This window comes from Coccinella septempunctata, chromosome 8 (assembly GCF_907165205.1).
Source record: "Coccinella septempunctata chromosome 8, icCocSept1.1, whole genome shotgun sequence".
In the NCBI taxonomy this organism is placed as follows: domain Eukaryota; kingdom Metazoa; phylum Arthropoda; class Insecta; order Coleoptera; family Coccinellidae; genus Coccinella; species Coccinella septempunctata.
Genome location: NC_058196.1, coordinates 22,290,909 through 22,309,184, shown reverse-complemented (window position 1 = coordinate 22,309,184; position 18,276 = coordinate 22,290,909). Strand labels below are relative to the sequence as shown.

The 18,276-nt window shown below is 32.7% G+C and overlaps 2 protein-coding genes across 3 annotated transcripts; one reads left to right on the top strand and one right to left on the bottom strand.

The window, feature by feature from the left end:
- Positions 1-4,122: 4,122 nt before the first annotated feature.
- On the top strand, positions 4,123-7,569 carry LOC123318429 (general transcription factor IIF subunit 1). Its single transcript, XM_044905046.1, has 7 exons — positions 4,123-4,293; positions 4,353-4,525; positions 4,632-5,179; positions 5,237-5,578; positions 5,765-5,858; positions 5,915-6,034; positions 7,238-7,569. Exons 1-7 carry the CDS (start codon positions 4,279-4,281, stop codon positions 7,443-7,445), a joined length of 1,500 nt encoding a protein of 499 aa, XP_044760981.1. The 5' UTR covers positions 4,123-4,278; the 3' UTR covers positions 7,446-7,569.
- A 2,264-nt stretch (positions 7,570-9,833) lies between these two features.
- On the bottom strand, positions 9,834-16,447 carry LOC123318430 (alkylglycerol monooxygenase-like). Of its 2 annotated transcripts, none has more exons than XM_044905048.1 (9): positions 16,308-16,447; positions 13,287-13,414; positions 12,940-13,091; positions 11,903-12,003; positions 11,468-11,630; positions 11,061-11,212; positions 10,734-10,868; positions 10,374-10,487; positions 9,834-10,316 (listed from the first exon to the last, which is right to left on the bottom strand). In XM_044905048.1, exons 2-9 carry the CDS (start codon positions 13,394-13,396, stop codon positions 10,035-10,037), a joined length of 1,209 nt encoding a protein of 402 aa, XP_044760983.1. In that variant the 5' UTR covers positions 13,397-13,414; positions 16,308-16,447; the 3' UTR covers positions 9,834-10,034. The 2 variants fall into 2 exon arrangements, with proteins under 2 accessions (XP_044760983.1, XP_044760982.1); XM_044905047.1 differs by lacking the exon at positions 16,308-16,447 and adding an exon at positions 14,334-14,752.
- Between the last annotated feature and the right edge of the window lie 1,829 nt (positions 16,448-18,276).

Here is an 18,276-nt window from a genome sequence, read left to right as displayed (position 1 = left end):
CACCGATTATGCTGGGTGTTAATCACCTATACAAATATTTACGTTCATTGAGAACCACCAAGTAATTTGCATAATCATCAATAAAGTTGACTGCCATTTTCAAAAACCAAATAATTGTGGCATATCAATGAAAAAGTTAGACCAATTAAATAATATCAGATATCAATAATTTTCGAACCATGTAAGTCTAGATGACATTGAATTGTCAGTTTGAAATTATGATAATTGTTTATCCAAATGTTTTTTTGAAAGTGGCGAGAGAACCTTGAACACATGGAAAGTGGGATATGACAAACCAGACAATTTATAAAATTGCATTATGCTTAATGGGTAACATCTACATCCAAACATTTTAGGAATAGAAAAGGTTTTTGTGTGAAATGTTTCATTGAAGAGATGTAATTGTCGAAAATTTAATACATTATTTGGGTCAGCTTGATGAGATTTCCACACTAGAAACACAGATAATTCTTATCAAGTCGGACAATCGGTAGTTATAAAGAACCGTTTCACATGAATGTTATATGTTTGTGTTTATGTTAGATGAAATGTAAAGCATGTCATGATGAAATTTGGAGGGTAAATGGAAGTCTTGATATTTGTAATTCGCACTCGATATAATTTTTACTAGTCACAATATGTTTTTGAGGATAATAGTCCCTAAACCTACAATGTATCTTGAGAATATGTTTTAATATTATCGGTTTTTTATTATATTTCGATACACAAACACTCATATTCAGATATTTCATTTTTTATTTCACTATTGTATAGGATAATTAAAATTCAGTAATCTGAAATGTTTTTTTTTTCGTATGTATAAAAATACCCTATTCTGCCTGATTTCTTGGTATAGAGTCTAGACAATGAAGTTTTTTAAAACACTTGAGAGTCATTAATCTTTGTTTGGAGGGAAAAAAATTTTTCATGGGGATTTCTCTTTCCCAGCCTCATTTCTCTAGCATTTTTTTCACTCAAGTTATCCACGCTAGTTAGACTTAAATACAGGCAGTACCTTGGATCAATGGAGTGTAGAATGGGGAAGTAAGATTCTATAGAAGCCTTCTAGATGACTGTATATCGATGGGATTCAGTTGTTAGGCAAGTTTTTCTGGCAGGTTTCTCAAGTCCTGGCATAACAGAGATAACCTCCAAAGAACGTTCACCATGGAAGTAGCTGTAGAGCAGGGAAACAAAACACTTTGTAGGTAACCTATCGGAAGAAACCCCCCCCCCTATTTTCAAGTTAGAGGGCAAAAAATATTGGCTAGCTCTCAAGAAAAATCCCAGCATCTTTACAGCAGCAAGTGCCAAATCAATAATAACGACACTAACCAGGTCTTTTTGAAAAAATAGCAGTGTCTTTCAGACCAACTGTAGGTTGGCAGGAATTTTGTGTAGATTCGACCTTGGTTTCACAAAGCTGGATCGGGGAATCAACGCTTGATTGAAGGATAAATGTCAATTTGCTTTCAATCGATAATTCAGTCATGAGCATTCAGAATATCATTCTCCCATAAAATTTTGATCCATATACATTCATTCAATGATTCTCAATTAAGTCTTCTTCAAATTATTCAGAAATGAAGAGGTTTCATTGATTTAATATGATATTGAAAAAGCAAGGTGGCATAATCTTTCACCAGTTTGGTACCACTAGAAAGTCAAAAACTACTTTTGCTTATGCGTTAATTAGAGTCCGCCAAAGTTCGAATCATTGTCCTTTGTAGTCCAAAATTTCTAAGAACTTCCCAGCACTATTGACTCACCCTGTATATTAGTTTGAACCTGCATTATAATATTTCCGAGTATTTATACAAGGTAGGGTCATTGCTCGGGCTGTGGTGGGGGCAGGTACGTGTGAAAGGGCTCTTTGAGTTCCTTAGGGTCCGTAGTTAACCATTTTTCGCATTTCGACATACCTGTTGACGTTTTTCTCCTTTCTCATAGAAATATAAAATGAGCCTTTCAGCAAAGACAATCACAACTGGAACGAGGACTTTGACAACCCAAACCGGTTAGAATACCCGAAAAAGTGCAGGCTGTTTGAGTAGAAGTCAAGTAACCAGTATTATTAACAGGATTTTCTAAAAATCGATGCAAATCAGGTTGTGGAAACATAATTCAAACTTCAGATTTTTACATATATGTATTTCAAGAATCATCCAGTAAGTTTTATAATGGAAGTCCAAAAGTTGCAAATAGTACTCTGAAGATATCACAGTCAAATAACTTGTCATGGACATAAATAGGTTTATGTGCATACATATACTATATAAAAATCAGATTTTTGGTCAACAAATTTCAATTTTTCTTGATAACATATGCTATTTAAAAAATAATCTGGATTTTTCTCAATATAATTCAATAAATGCAACGCAATAGACTCATCATCGAGTGAAATCAAACCTAAAATTTCACGTTTATACAGATAGGTACAACTATTTACTGTTAGTACATATTACATAAGTATTCAGCATATACTATATACTAAATAATATATTAAGTCTATAGTATTCAGAAGGTTATACCTTCATTCTGCCAAAAATAATCATCTTTTGTAAGAAAATATGTGAATCAAATTCTATCTTGAATTCAGTTCGATAATTCGGTCAACCACTAATATGAATAGAGAATTAAAAAGTTTCCAATATAATATATAGATTTCACTTTCTCTGTTAATACAAATACCATTTCAAAAAAAACGATTTAGAAGTTATTCTTTTAACTCAGTAATACATACTGAACTTTTTTGCCTGTATGGAAGAGCCTTATATTTATTTTCATACGGATATGTAGGTTGATAATATACTATTTGATTATATCCAACATCGTTGAATCTATACTTTGGTTGTTCCCCACCTCTCCACAAAAATGCAATTAAAAAACAAAGGTACCCAAACATCCTACTTATCATGTTGAATAATGCTACAATAATAGGAGTGGAAACTTCCATAAATTTCAATATATACTCTAGTATAAACTTCACTATTTGCCCAAATCCAGTAAGGATAGTGATAGTTAAGAGAAAAATGAAAACCATGGAGTTTTTGAAATTTTCTTGGGTTAGAATTGGATTATCATCGTCTTTAATCAGACTCTCTAAGTTGTCAAATAAGCCTGAACTAGTTTTATTGCTACTAGATTCTCTTGAACTCAGAGTTCCTTCATAAGGCTTTATTACCTCAAGTTTTAAAACAACTTTATTTGAGGAAAAAGAAACATCTTTTACATAGAACTTATATCTACCAAGTACTTCCTCATCAATATCTACCCATATATTAAATCCCTCTGGAGCTCCAGGGGTATGTGAAGTTGTAATTCCTACCCATTTAGTACTTTGATAAAAATTTTCAAGTCTGCGTTTGATAATTAATAAGTTTTCTATGAATATTTCTTCAGTGTTCGGAATTTTAATTATTTTCTTATAGCATCTCAAATGAGACACATACCTTTTTTCTAAGTAGGAACCAACAAAATGATGATTTCGTATCATTTGTCTCACAAACCTCTTCAATGCCTTTTCATCTGATACATAGCTTCTGGGAGTTTCTGCTTCTTTCGTCGTTGGACTAACCATATTTTCATATGTATTCAATTGATCTGAAATCTTGAATTTTGGGTTTCAATATATTCATTTTTGTAATTTGTAATTTTAATTTAAAATAAGAATATGGACGAATTACCTGTATTACCCGAGGTTAACTAGTTAGCATTTGATGAATGACGTAAAACGAGTTATTTCAGGGGCTTCCACTACTATTTATGATAAAAAATATCACAAAACAATCATTAAATCATTATAAAAGCATTTAATTATAATTAGCAATCTGACATTTAGACTAGGTACAATAGTTTTTCCCCGAAAACCATACTTAGCACAAATGCTCTACACTAGTAGAGCCAGAGACAACCTCTGAGTAGAGCATAACATGTTTACATTTTCAAATGGATCAAATAAAACAAAATTTTGTTTATTTTTGTTGATTGCATGTGAATGAGTCGTTTTAAATATCTGTGAAAAATTTAAGTATCTGTAAATATTCAAGAAAAAGAATAAGAAAAGAAAAGAATAGCGTAGATCATAGTTTAGTAGTAGTAGGTAGCTCATTTGTCATAAACTGTCAGTTGAAAAGGTTAGGTTAGAGACAACAGCTGTTGTGTTTAGAAAGTTGTCATGCTATGTTATCTGTGAAAGTTGTCCTGAACTGAGTATTCTTGAAATCGATTTCGAACACATTTAAATAAGTTACAGTTTGTGCATATATATTTTTCCTGATGTCTTCTCAAGCAGTAAGTTTATCAAATAATGAGAAATGTCAAACTGCATACCATACTTTGATACTTTTCAGCAACCAAGTGTAAGGGAGTACTCTATCAGAGTTCCCAAGAATTCAAAGAAACGTTATCACGTAATGAGATTCAATGGAAATCTGGATGTCGACATAGGAAAATGGACACAAGTGAAAATGGAGAGAGAAAATAACATGAGAGAATATAAAGGAATCGAGGAAGAACAGCCTAAGTAAGTTGCAAAATAGGATTTAAATATGTTTGGCTTATGGAGGGTAGAGGTAACCTCCTAAAAACAGAAATGTTGGCATTTACTTATGATTTTCTCAAATTGAAAGATTTGGTGCTGGTTCTGAGTTCGGAAGGGAGGCTAAAGAGGAAGCAAGGAGAAAAAAATTAGGAATTATTGCTAAAAAGTATAAAGTAGACGATCAACCCTGGATTCTTAAAACTTATGGTAGTACAGTCAAAAAATTCAAGGGTATCAGAGAAGGCGGTGTATCTGAGAACACAGCCTACTACGTCTTCACACATGCTGAAGATGGTGCCATTGAAGCATTTCCATTACAAGAATGGTACAAATTTCAGCCTATCCAAAGGTATAAATCGCTGACTGCTGAAGAAGCCGAACAAGAATACAGCAAGAGGAATAAGCATATGAACTTTTTCTCTTTGATGTTGAGAAAGAGGCTGAAGGGTGATGAAGAAACTGAAATGGATGAGGAAGAGAAGGGTAAGAAGCCAAGTAAGTCCAAAGAACTGAAAATATCTGAAATGGATGAATGGATGAACAGTTCAGATGATGATTCTTCTGATAATGATGAAGTGAAAGAAGAAGAAGGTGAAGATAAAAAGGATAATAAGAAAAAAGTAAAAGGAAAAAAAAGTAAGTTGAAGGTTTCCTTTTATCAATAAAGAACTTGATATATTATTTTTTCTATAGATGCCCCGAAAAAAAAGAAAAGAGACACTGACAAAGAAGCTTTCGAGGATTCTGATGATGGAGATGGAGAAGGCAGAGAACTAGACTATATAAGCGACAGCACTGATAGTGAACCAGAAAACACGAATCTAGATAGCGTTGCTGAGGAAAAAGGTCTCAAGAAGCTATTGAATTCCGATGAGGAAGATGAAGATTCCGATAAATCAGACAAAGAAATGAGCAATGAAGAAGAAGACAAGGAGAAAGATGGTGACAATCAATCAGAAGATAAGGGAGATAAGGATAAGAAGAAGAAAAAGAAAAATTCTAAGAAGGAGGTCAAGAAGGAAGGCAAAAAAGAAGGTGAGAAATTGCAGAAATAGAAGTTATTTTTTGTATTTATTCATTTATTTATTTATAAGGAATAAAAAAATTATAAGTGAACTGAAAAATTGGATTACTATCATCACTTCATGCATAGATTGTGTAAAAAATTGAATAAGCCCAGATATGAATACAGTTTTGGGAGTAATTGTTTTTTTTTTGCAGAGAGCCTGAGCGACTTCAGTTCAGACAGCAGTTCCGAGGACGAGTCAAAAAAAAAACCTGGAGATAAGAAAGCCAAAAAAGAGGATGTCAACAGGTATTTGGTTCTTGAAGAATTAATTATAATTTTCAAACAATGTCTTCATTTTGCAGTGAGAATAGTTCAAGGTCGGCAACTCCAACAGATAACAAGAGGAAGATAATAAATGATGCTCTAGCGGGTCCAGCAAATAAGAAGATGAAGCTTGATCTCAATTCAATACCTGGCTCAAGGTAAGACTTAATTCAAGTCGGTTTGTTGTCTGTCCAGTTTTTCATTTTGGCCCTGGTTTCTGCAAATGAATAATTTCAGTATAGAAGAAAGTGTCAGTTTTTGTTGTTACACCAAAATCAGCGAGACTAAAATTATTTTTGACTTTATAGGGTGCTCCAGAAGTTGTGAAATTCTATACCACCATGCAAATAATTAATAATTTTAATCAAATACCAATATGTAATTTTATATCATTCTGAATCTACATGAAATTCTGATTACGAAATACCCGGCTTGTCTTAATTCGTCTGTGTGCCTTTTTGACATAGGCAACTTTTTCTAACAAATTTAATGGGTATGTTTGTCTTACTAGAGATCATTCTTATGGAAACATTTTAGATCTAAAATGAATTTCAAAAACTATTCATTTAAGGCCCCGAAATAATTTCAAAAACTATTCATCTTAGGCCTTAAATGTTTCCATAAAAATGATCATACATTTATCTTGAACAGTTTTCAAGATATGATCTCTAGTTTAAACTAACATAACTATTAAATTTGTTGAAAAAAGTTGCCCATGTCAAAAAGGTACACAGATTAATTATGGCAAGTGAGATATTTCGAAATATTTCATGTAAATTCCAAATATAATGGTCTGATCGATCATTTCCTTGTATAGACATATTATAATTGATTTTTACCGAAAAATAGGAAAGTGTGCTGTATAAAAAACTACATCCAACTAATCCCAACGTGTCGTAGATATATTTCCACTTGTCCTGATAATATTATGTACAGGCTGGGCAAAATTTGGTCGTCTACTGAGGGGATCTCGAGAACTATAAGAGCTAGTAAAAAACAGATGACACATTTCCTAGCCCTATTTCAGAGAAACAAAGAATGGTGAAAACCGTAGACTCCTACGATTCTTCGTTTTTGAGTTATTACCAAAAAATGAGATTTTGACAATTTAGAAAAGTTCTCCTAACTTTTTTGTCTTTGAAGTTACAGATCTGAAACTTGAACCTTCTTAGGCACTTTTATATGTAGAATATACCGACAAAAAAAATTTACGTTTTACGTTGAAACGGCATTGGAATTACGAATTGCTTTCATTGTGAACCTGCCACTATATGGGCCAGTCTGTATATGCAGAACTCAGTATTCTTAAAATATTTTTTGCTATGAAATTATCCTCAATCAAACTTTCGAATCTTTTTTAGCGAGTCCGGTATAACAGAGGAGGCTGTGCGTAAATATCTGATGAGGAAACCTATGACAACCACCGAGTTACTGCAGAAATTCAAATCGAAGAAGACTGGATTGTCTAGTGAACAGCTAGTAAACATAATGACGCAGATATTGAAGAGGATAAATCCAGTTAAGCAAATGCTGAAAGGCAAGATGTACCTCTCAATCAAACCCAATTGATAATTTATTTTATGAATGTTAATTTTTATTGGTATGATATTAGTTATATCTGAATTTTTTATCAGAGTGATTTGCAAATCTAGAAAATTTCATTGTAGTTATTAAATTATGTTGAACATATAAATCCTTGTTTTCTTGGCATTAATCAACTCTCTGGTAAATTGATCTTGACAAAGATTAATAGGGTAAATTAATTGTGAAAGTGGAGGTTATAAATAGTTGAAAATTTTGCGGCGTGTAGAATTTGTTTGGTCCCAACCATAAGCTTGAAAGCCTGAATGTATCGTGAGAACGATGGAGAAGAAAAGAGACTTCAAACAAAAAGTGCTTGTGAAGTGTTTCCTGAACAAACTAATGTTATCATTGGTGCAGGTGGAAACTCACTCATTATTGCGCATGTCAAGATTGTGCGCACATAAGTCTAATGGTGGAACACTTTGAGGAACGTCTGCAAACGATATTGCTGAATTCTAGTGGTGAGTTTATATTTGAGTATTTTCTCGAGTATTTTCAATTATTTTAAGGCTGTTTGAAAGGATCAGAATTTTTCTGTCGAGGGTAGATTTCATCAGAATACTTTACTTTATCTTCTTCCATTCGAAACTAAAACTATCGGAGATAAATTGATATAAATGTTACTCTTGAATTCAAGTGAGTTTTTGATAACGGAAGTAATGCAAGATCAAGGGATGTATATTGGGATATATTTGATTGATGATTTTTTTTAATTAATCATATATTGAATTATATGATTTTCACTAACATAAGTTTACTTCCGCTCACCTGAAGATGCTATTGTGATAGCGAAACACTTGTCGTAGTTCAAGAACTCATGTTGGTGCAAATCATATAATTTTTTTTTAATGAGTTGAACCACTTGTCTTTGACTCGTACAAATATTTTAACAGTAGATTCTTGAGATCAAAAGAAACCCTTCTTTCCTATACCATTTTTTCCGATTCAGCCCTGATAAAAAGATATAGCCAGTTTAAGTTTTCATAATGAGCTGTGCCACCCCTGGAAAAACAAAATTACCTTCAGAATAACTAGGTGTAAATCTGTGATACTACACATCTGTGGATCTTTCAAACAGTGTTCTATTCAGCCAAAGTACCCAATTTTTCAAATTTCACAGATACTTTTTAATTTTTGAACATCAAATTATTCGAAAACAGCGCATTATACGAGAAAATATGAAGAATACCATAATTTTAAAAAACTTTCAAATATTCATTAGATAGTGTCCAACTTAGTTGCAAGAGTTAGATTTTTTGAATTTTTGGTATTTTTATGGTACACGTAATGGTCATAATGTCATAAAAAACTGGAAGACGTGGGTGATATTTTTTGTTCGAAAAAGATTAATCAAATAAATGAAAAACTATATCCTGAAATTAATTTCATTCGATGAAACTCTCACCGTTTGTGAGATAAAACTAAAAATAGCATTTTATGTGGTTTCAACAGCCTGTATATTTTAAAGCGAGCCGATTCGGAAAAAATTGTAAAGGTAAAAAGTGTTTCTTTTGACATCAAGAATCTACGGTTAAAATATTTGTACGAGTCAAAGACTCACCCTGTATATAATAATTAAACGGCATAATCATTTCATAAAGGATCATAAGGAGTGTGAATGATGGAAGTCTAGTAATTTGCTGATGAAGATTCATTCAGTTTCATTTCAAAAAAGTGGAAAAGTAAAATTTTATATACATTGATCTGTATGTTTAATGAACAATTAAAGTTACAACTGATCAGAGGTAATTTTAATTACATATATGTATAACTCAATAAATAATAATAAATAATATCACTCAGCGTAGCTCACGCAATTAATTGTATACATATGAGATGAAAGGTATCAAGAAAAATAAACTTATTGCACTTAGAAAAATATCGGAGTTATATATCACGTGATGACAATTTTTTTTTATTTTTTTTGTGGATTTATGTCAACCATATTTTCAACCTACTGGCTCTAAAGTAAAAAAAAATAATTTTGAAGAACATGGTTTTTGAGGAATTTATCGATATTCCATGTTTGTATGATGTATTGACGATGAAATAAAGTTGATAAGAAGTACATTGTCATTACTCATGAAAAGTTTTGTGACTGAGTAATTGCCAGAAAATAATAATGAGAATTAACCTCGATCCTTGGCTTTTAGAACAACCAACAATTATATTTTTCTGAATTTATTTGATTGAACGAATAATCTTGGATCCATCAAAAACGCGTGGTATGGTATATACAGGGTATTCACTAACGCCCTGTATAACTTAATATTTTTCAGCGCAATAAGAATGTTTAGCCCTATTAGGCGAAATCATTGTATATGCCAAGATGTATATATTTATACATCTTGGAGTTATAATAACAATACAATAATTATCCATATTGTGTATGATTGAAATAAATATTAATTCAATAACAACTATAAGACTAAAATACAAGCTCTTCCTCGATCTAGGAATCAAGGTTTAAGGGAGATAATTCCCATACACATGGCTAAGATACTGCAATAAAACTTGCATTTCTCATTCAATACAACGGTAAATAAATACTTTGGCTAATTAGTCTTCTTGTGCTCATGCAACCTTTTCCTGTTTTTCATAAGGAACGAGTTGCAATACATTCACAGTTTTCAAAAACCAGAACACGCCCGAGAGCGAGAAAAGTACTTCCATAAACAGCAGGAAATTCTCGTCGAATGTAAGAAATTGTACTTTTTGTATCGCCAAAACTAGCGACAGACAACGTACAACCTCTAGGCTGCAAGCGTAAGGATGATTATCGAATAGCATCCCTATTGATGTTAGGGTTGTGAAGATCAAGATGACCGATACGAGGATGAACAATGCAGATAGTTCCTGGAAAATCAAACTATTTTAATACCTCTTCAAGTTTGATCGATAGTTAACACTTACCTGGTAAAGGGACATAATCTTATGATACCCATAAAGTATTACACAAAAATGAACTAGGATGTACAGGTTACACCATTGTGGGATTTTAACATCGTACTTTTCTCTGGGGACGACCTGTAATATTAATAAAAACTTGAAACAATATTTTACAAACGTTGGTTGATCAGCTATTGGCATGGCGATTTGAATTTAGCTCATTATTTAGAATAATAAAAATTTGTAATTGAACAAAAATAGTATCATATCAAGATTTTATTTCTTCTGTTGTGGTTTTCTTTGTTTCATCTTTTTATTGTTATTATTATTAGAGCACTATCAAAATTAAAAGTTCCAGGTGCTTAACTATAAGGATTTATTCACCTTGAATTTTTCTTTCTCCAATCCAAGTCGAGGACCTCCAGGTAGCCAGCTTGGACCAAAAAAGAGTGCACAAAGCTTTAGCTTCCAGTTATCCATGTCCTTGAATTTTCGTATCACGAAATTCGTGTATAAAGTCTGTAATATCAATGAATGGTTCAATAATAAAATAGATCAAATATTAAATGTTTTAATAAGCTGGCCATTCACGGTGGAGCTAAAAGTACCGATGGAGATGATGCATATGCTGTGCCAAAATTTTTAACTCCAAAGTGAATAACTTGACTTCATCATGGATATTATTGGCTCGATTGAAAATCTAGTATTTACCTGTTTCTTTAGAGGATCGAAGAATGGCCTGTTCACAACTAGTCCATAAATTATCTGTTCGTCTTTTTTGTCGCTGGCGAATGTACCGAATATTCTATCCCATATTATAAGTACTCCTCCGTAATTCGTATCCAAGCACCATATGTTGCTTCCTGAAAGAAAAAAAGCGATATTTAATGCCATACAGTGATAATTAATTTTCTACGCGAAATTTGCACATATTTCGGTTTCCATGGTGGTATTGGACTTTGGGGGATGGTAACTCTGTTATCTTAAATATTTTGTGAAATTATTTATTTTGTAGAGCCCTATCTTCTAATAGGGAAAGACCCACCTTTAAAACACCCCCTCTTTTTTGAAAGAATAAAATAATTTTTTTTTTCCCTATTGAAATAAATTCCACTTACCATGATGTACTCTATGATGTTGAGGTGTATTGAAAATGTATTCCAACGGACCAAGTGTTTCCACTGCTTCTGTATGGACCCAGAATTGGTAGAGTAGGTTGAAATGTTGGTGCGTTATAAAAAGCGAAGGGGGTATCACGAGAGCCATGGGAAGATAAAAAATCTGCGAATAAAGGGAGTTTTGTTAGTATTCAAATCGAGAAAATTCTTGGGAAAGAGAGTTTTTATTTTCTTCTTCTTTATTTTCACAAAATTGCTTTCGATATTGCTATTGTATTTGAAGGTACGAGTCTAGCATGCATAGGGTATATCCTCCTTTCTTTCAGTATAAGTCTAGATGAAGCGTAAATAACAATATTTGTTCTTAGTCGATTATTGTAATACCTAAGTCCCTAAATTTTCCAAATATTTCGAGAAATTTTTATGGGTACTTACAAAGCTGAATCCTTGAAGAACAGATTGTCTAAGACCAACGGTTGTGTTGAAATCTTCAGAACTGTGATGAACTTGATGTTGTGCCCACAAAATATGCACTTCTGAAAATTAGAAGAACTAATTGCTACTATTTCTAATGATAAATTTCTGAAATACAATTCAAAAATGGACAAAATAGTAAAATACGAAAGTATTTAAAACCCACTTTTATTAGTGAATTAAATGAACGTGGTTTGATAATAATTTGATCATTGTTAATGGATAGGTGCATGTAAATAAACAAGGGGTTTTTATAATCTATAACTATTACAATAAAGGAAAATTGGAAAAGTTTTATAATCTGAGTGAGTAGTCAAAAACACTCATTGCTTGAAAATTGCGCCAAAAAGAGAGGTCTGCTGAGTAATATTGTGGGGAACATAATATATATATTAATATTTTTAGTCAATTGAGTCTAATTCCAACAGCTTCAGAAATATGTTTGTTTTTCAATATTAAACCACAAAATTTTAATTCATGATGAAATATTTATTTAAGGATTCATCAGGCTATTTTCATTATATTTTGTGAGCAATAAACACGAGTAAAACACAAATTTCAAAAACAATAGATTATTGGATCTGCGTTTTGGAGAGATATTCGCTCCAAATTACACAGATTTTCCTATGCGGAAATTCTCTAATATGAAAGTATTCAAACGGGAACTTTGAAAAATTACAGTGGGCTACGTTTTATTTCGTATTTTCTATTCTGAAGGTTCATTAAAATGAGCAGAAATTCTTTCGAAAATTTTCGTTAAGGATCGGAGTAAGTGCTGCATTATTGAAATATCTCTGAAAAATAAATGAAACGACAGGCCCGGCCTCTAAAAAAATTCAAAGGACGTTTTTATCCATATTCCCGAGCTTTTCTTGTTATTCGAGAAAAATATCTATTTATCAAAAAAAATATTTCGAGATCTAGTTCCGAAAACCTTTCAAAAAAATGTTCTTTTTGCTGTATCAGTATTAGGGGTCATTTTTCACAGGATGTCTTACCATGACTCGCTCTATGTCCCCAATAGTAGAAAAAATCCATCGACAAAGCAGCTAAATACCAGGTCATCCTGTTGTCCCACGATAAATCGACAAGTCTGAATCTATTGTAAATCGAAATGTAGCAGTAACTTTCTACTGCTCTGAATACAATTCTGAAAGTAAGAAAAGATCAGTCATTATAAATTGAAAGCAAAAGGCTAGAAGGCTGATGGTGCTGGGAGAACGTGATGAAAGAATACTATATAGATGGTACAATTAAACCTTATAGGGAATGTAGAATTCTTGTGATTAATATACATATTCGACTCAAGTTCAAGGAAGAAACAAGGTTGAGAAAGGTCACTCACTTGGAGCATTCATGGGCAAGGCCATGCGACAAACTGCTGATGCCGTCGTTGAACCTTATAGTCGGCCTTTTTTGCAGCCACAAAACGATATTTTCTAGGATTATGAACATCAGGAAGTAGGGCCATGACTGTAAGCAAATATTCAATTGAAAACACCAGTCTTAAAAAAGATATCATATAATAAGTACTTAAACATTAAGGAAATACCTCTATTTATTTGTATTTTACGCCTTTAACTTTAATCCAACTTGACTGAAAGAGGTGTGAAATGCATAAAGGAATGGAAATCGTATCGTGTTCATAAATTTTTTTTTTATGTGCAAAGTGGTTGGAAATTGGCGTCTTAGGTTGTCCTTACTCTAACTCTGTAGAACCCAAAAATTAGGTATTGCATATTGATGCAGACTATTCAAAAATTTAGCCCACCGGTCCAGCCTTCACACAAACAAGGATAAAATATGAATTGTTCGTGTTATGAAATACGAGCTCTATATGTTTAATCAGTATGTATAGAAATATGAAGACGAAATAGGTAGAATTTTTTCTCAATTATTTTACGCCTCTTTCTTCATCAACATTTCTAGTTCTGATTGGAAAACAGAAAATGAAATCTTTTCCGAAATATAAATAATGGACTGAAAAACAGCGTATCATGTTTATTGTAGGGAAGCAGACTGTTTGATGAGCCGTAAATAGGGAAAGTTACCACGATGCAGAGGCTAAATTTACAGGCTGACTGGGGTATTCAGGAGTAAAAGTAGAATGCGGCACCTTTGATGTAGTTTAATCTGCCGGTATATTCTTGACTGAATTGTAACTTTTTACTTTGAAAAATAACAACTACACATTTAAATAAATGTGGGGTATAAATAATAATTAATTCACCGAAATGCTGCTAAAATTCACAAGCATTTTTATATTCTATATAAGTTCATATTAAATTTTATTATCATTTGAAAAACTACGGCGATATAAGTACTCGAGTATCTACTCTTATCCAACGAAAAAATGAATAAATATTTTTCAAAACTAAGCGAATCTACTCACTTCAGCAAAATAATTCGGCACCTCTTCCACAGTTTCGAAAGTAGTTTCCGCAGGATTCACCATATAAAAGAACCTCCCGAACCCTTTCAGGAAATTGATCACATCAACCCTACTACTACTAACATTTCTTTCACCATCCACATATCTATGCCAGTCCAAAATAACCGACCTTATCGATTCATTCATATTCAAAATATCCTCAGTTTCCATTCTGTACGTATTGTATATTTTGATTATGTCGTTGTTAAACTCGCAATGACACTAGTTGTGCGTTTGTAAACCGAAAATAACTTTCCTCAAAATACGTTATCACCGCACGAGTAAGGAAAAATAGGGGCCTATCTGAAAATAGCCAAAGTAACAGCGCGAGTTGTGTCTGAATTTGATTCCATTTCTGAATGTTCACCTTTTAAATAATCGAAGAGTGAAGGTGGGAATTGTTGTTGTTTTGCGTTGAATATAAACAGGACGCACAAAATTTTGTTTCATGTCTAGAGCGTGTTCTTTTTTGGGTTAGAATTTAACTAGTATTTTGGTTAATTGAAAATGTACTCTGGAGTGAATGAAAAAATATACAGGATATGGAAACAGTGTTAAATATCTCTATCTGGAAAACAGATAGAGAGCTCGACAAATAAATGACCCCATATTTTGTTGGTCTTTCATAAAAATCTCTTTTGAGTAGCCCCTGCTTGGCCTGCTTAGATACTGCTCCTGTAAAGCATTTTCGAATTTTTCTTAGAAACCAGATAACTGGCAGAAATAAAATTCAGTAGACATTCTGTGGTAGTGAGAAATAATTTTTTTTTGTTGATTTTTCTCCTAAAGATCCACCTCTGAAATTTGTAACGGCTTTTGAGAAAAAAAAACTATCAACAGGTACGCAGCATGAGTCATATAAGCTGGTATATTATCTTCGAACTTAAATTCATCTAATAGGCGGATATTAAACTAATATTAAAGTATAGGGAAACCCCATAAAAATTTTTAACTGTCTTCTCTCCCATAGAATGTCTGCTCAATTACATTTCTGTCAATTTCCTGGTTTCTAAGAAAAAATTGAAAATTGATTTTTAGGTGGTATCTTAAGGGGGCAATATTTAAGCAGGGGCTGCTTGACTTATATTCCCGAACTTTTCGGTAGCTTTAATAAAGGGCGAAACCCTAATTTGGAATAAATTCGGTAAATCAAAGACAGTTTTTTTTTGTAAATATGCTCGGACTGATCGATTACTACTTTAAATTGTGCTTTTTTTAACGTAAAAAAAATGTTACACCAGTTTGCCCCAAATTTGTGATACCTAAGTATGACTTAATTGACGAATTTTTCAAATGGCAATCCTAATTTTTTATTTCTAAAGGGGTGTTTTCACCTTACACATAAAGTAGGTACCAAAAATATCAAATTTTTATATTAAGTAATAATTATCTTTTATTTGACCCTATTTTAACAGAAATGATGAACAAATCTATTCGCATTTCATTTATAAATTGCCTGAAATATTTCATTGGGTTGAATCAGATTCTTTCATTTTCGAATAAGTTGATGTATGTTAACAAGGAAGAATATTTCCATATTTGGTACTCGCATGTAACTTTATATACCCTTAAGGAAAAAATTAGGATTGCTATTCAAATTATAGGTTATTGATGGTGTGTCATATTTCAAATTTGGACCACGCTGTATAACATTTTCTTACATCTAAAAGAACGCAATTCAAAATACCTACTAATCGAAGTTAGAACGAAAAGCACTTTTATTTACTGAATTTATTACAAGTAGGTACCTATATATTGAGACTCCTACTGTATACCTACTAGTTTACCCAATAATAAATTAAGGAATATATATGTAATCGTTTTTAGCGACATTCTGTTTCGAAAAATAATACCCATAGTTTTTGTTGATGCGTGTATTTCTTCGTGTTATCGTTGAAACAACAATAGTATAAAAACAAATAATATCATATTCACCTGAATAATGACTGTTAGAAATGCTGCCTTTATTGCCTTATTCTTATTGATTATTATTCATTAGTGTCTTTGCCTGAGGTGATCGGAGTCTACTAGCTCCCAGAGAATTAAAATCAGGCCGATCAATTATGATATCGCGCGAACACGTTAATTCATAACTGTTCAGGTTTCATAATACTATTTGGACATATTGCTAAATTTTCGAATGGGTCTAGGTTGAGGGCACTGCTCTCAAAATGCGGAATTTGCCCTAAATCTCCTGTCTCCACATTATTTTATCTTAATATGCGAATTTAAAATGCGTTTTCTTACATCGAAGTTTGACACGTATGAGGTTCATTCGATAAATAAATAAATTTCTTATTAAAACGGACGGAGCTATAGTCCTTCATGTAAGTACCTACCTTAAACTGACAAAATATTAATACAAAGTCGAATTTCTCGAAAACCGTTAAGTATTCTGACATAGTTGCGATATCAAACTTATATTCAAATTCAACAAGGAATTCAAAAATGTAAAAATATATAGGGTGTTCCATTTATAATAACGAAGTTGCTAGCTGCGCAGAAGAAACGAAACACTTTGTATAGTTCTGAATAATTGTAGGAGATGCTCTACTTAAAAAGAGGAAAGTTTTATTTCAAACTTTTTTTGTAAAGTTAATAGTTTCGGAGTAATCGACCGCTGTACCATGCGGCGGACACCCTGTATAATTTATTAAGTCTCCCTCGTAGGAATTCATGCATATGAATGGGGTGCATCTTGTGAAAGAGGATTACTAAATCAAATGATGAACTCACTTTCAAATAGAAAATAGATACATATTTCTAAAGGTTAATGATCAAAATATCTGGTCGTCTACCTTCCAATGGAAATTTCATCACTTTCATCACATAGAAAAAATTATACAGAAGTAGTCGGTGTCTCTATAGCATCATTATGATTTTGACTGATTTTCTTATCATTCTATCAAAATGAATCTCCAGTGAGCACTCTGAACGGTGTGTTTATAGCATTATTACTAGTAAGCCCGTAGATTCGACTTTATGGGCTGTTACGCCTCGGCCCGTGGCTCGGGCCTGCGGCACTCGTGGTTCGCCTCGGATGTGGCTCGGGCCTTCGGTCCTCGTAGCATTATTATGGTTTTGACTTATCTTATTCGTATCATTCTTCCAAAATCAATCTTCTTTTGTGGGCAGCCCACTTTTCTCTTGTTATACTTTAGGTAAATACCGGAAAATTAGACTACCCAGTGCGGATAAGTCTTAAATTGTCTTTTACTGAGTGTTTGTAGATTTAGGGCCTGTTCCGATATTGCTGGTTTTACTGGCCAGTAATCGGATAACAATAGAACTCGAACGACTTGGCCAATAGGCATCTTCTCTGAAATACTGACAGTACTGTTCAGGAATATCGGAACAGACGGTTAATGAGATTACTTCACATCGTGACCATTCTTTGAATCGACGACATGAATTTATTTGTATTGTCTCATTTCTGATAGCCAGGCTTAAATAGTGGATTTTGAACTGACACAAGAGATATACAAGTTGTGCATTCGACGAAAACATCTGATGATCAGAACTGCTCATACGTTGAAATATAACGAAGATTTCTATAATAATATAACCGCACAAATAACTTTCAAACAATACAACCTTCTAGTCGATTCAAGGAATAATGCGTGAATATAAATTTTTCTAAGAGTTCCATTATTATTGACTGTATACGAAGCCACGTGTATTCATAAAACCAAGTGGAATTCAAATAATTATCAATAAAAAACGATAGTGACTGAAAAGGCCTTAAAATTTCATCAGAAAAAAAGAAAAATCAAACCCGATCCATCCGACATATGAATATTCATTATGTTGAATCTCTTGCAACAAATGATGATATTCCATCAGAACTTCTTGTTGGTGTTATTCTCGAGTAAACCATTAATGGTTGATCTCTCGTTATTTATAG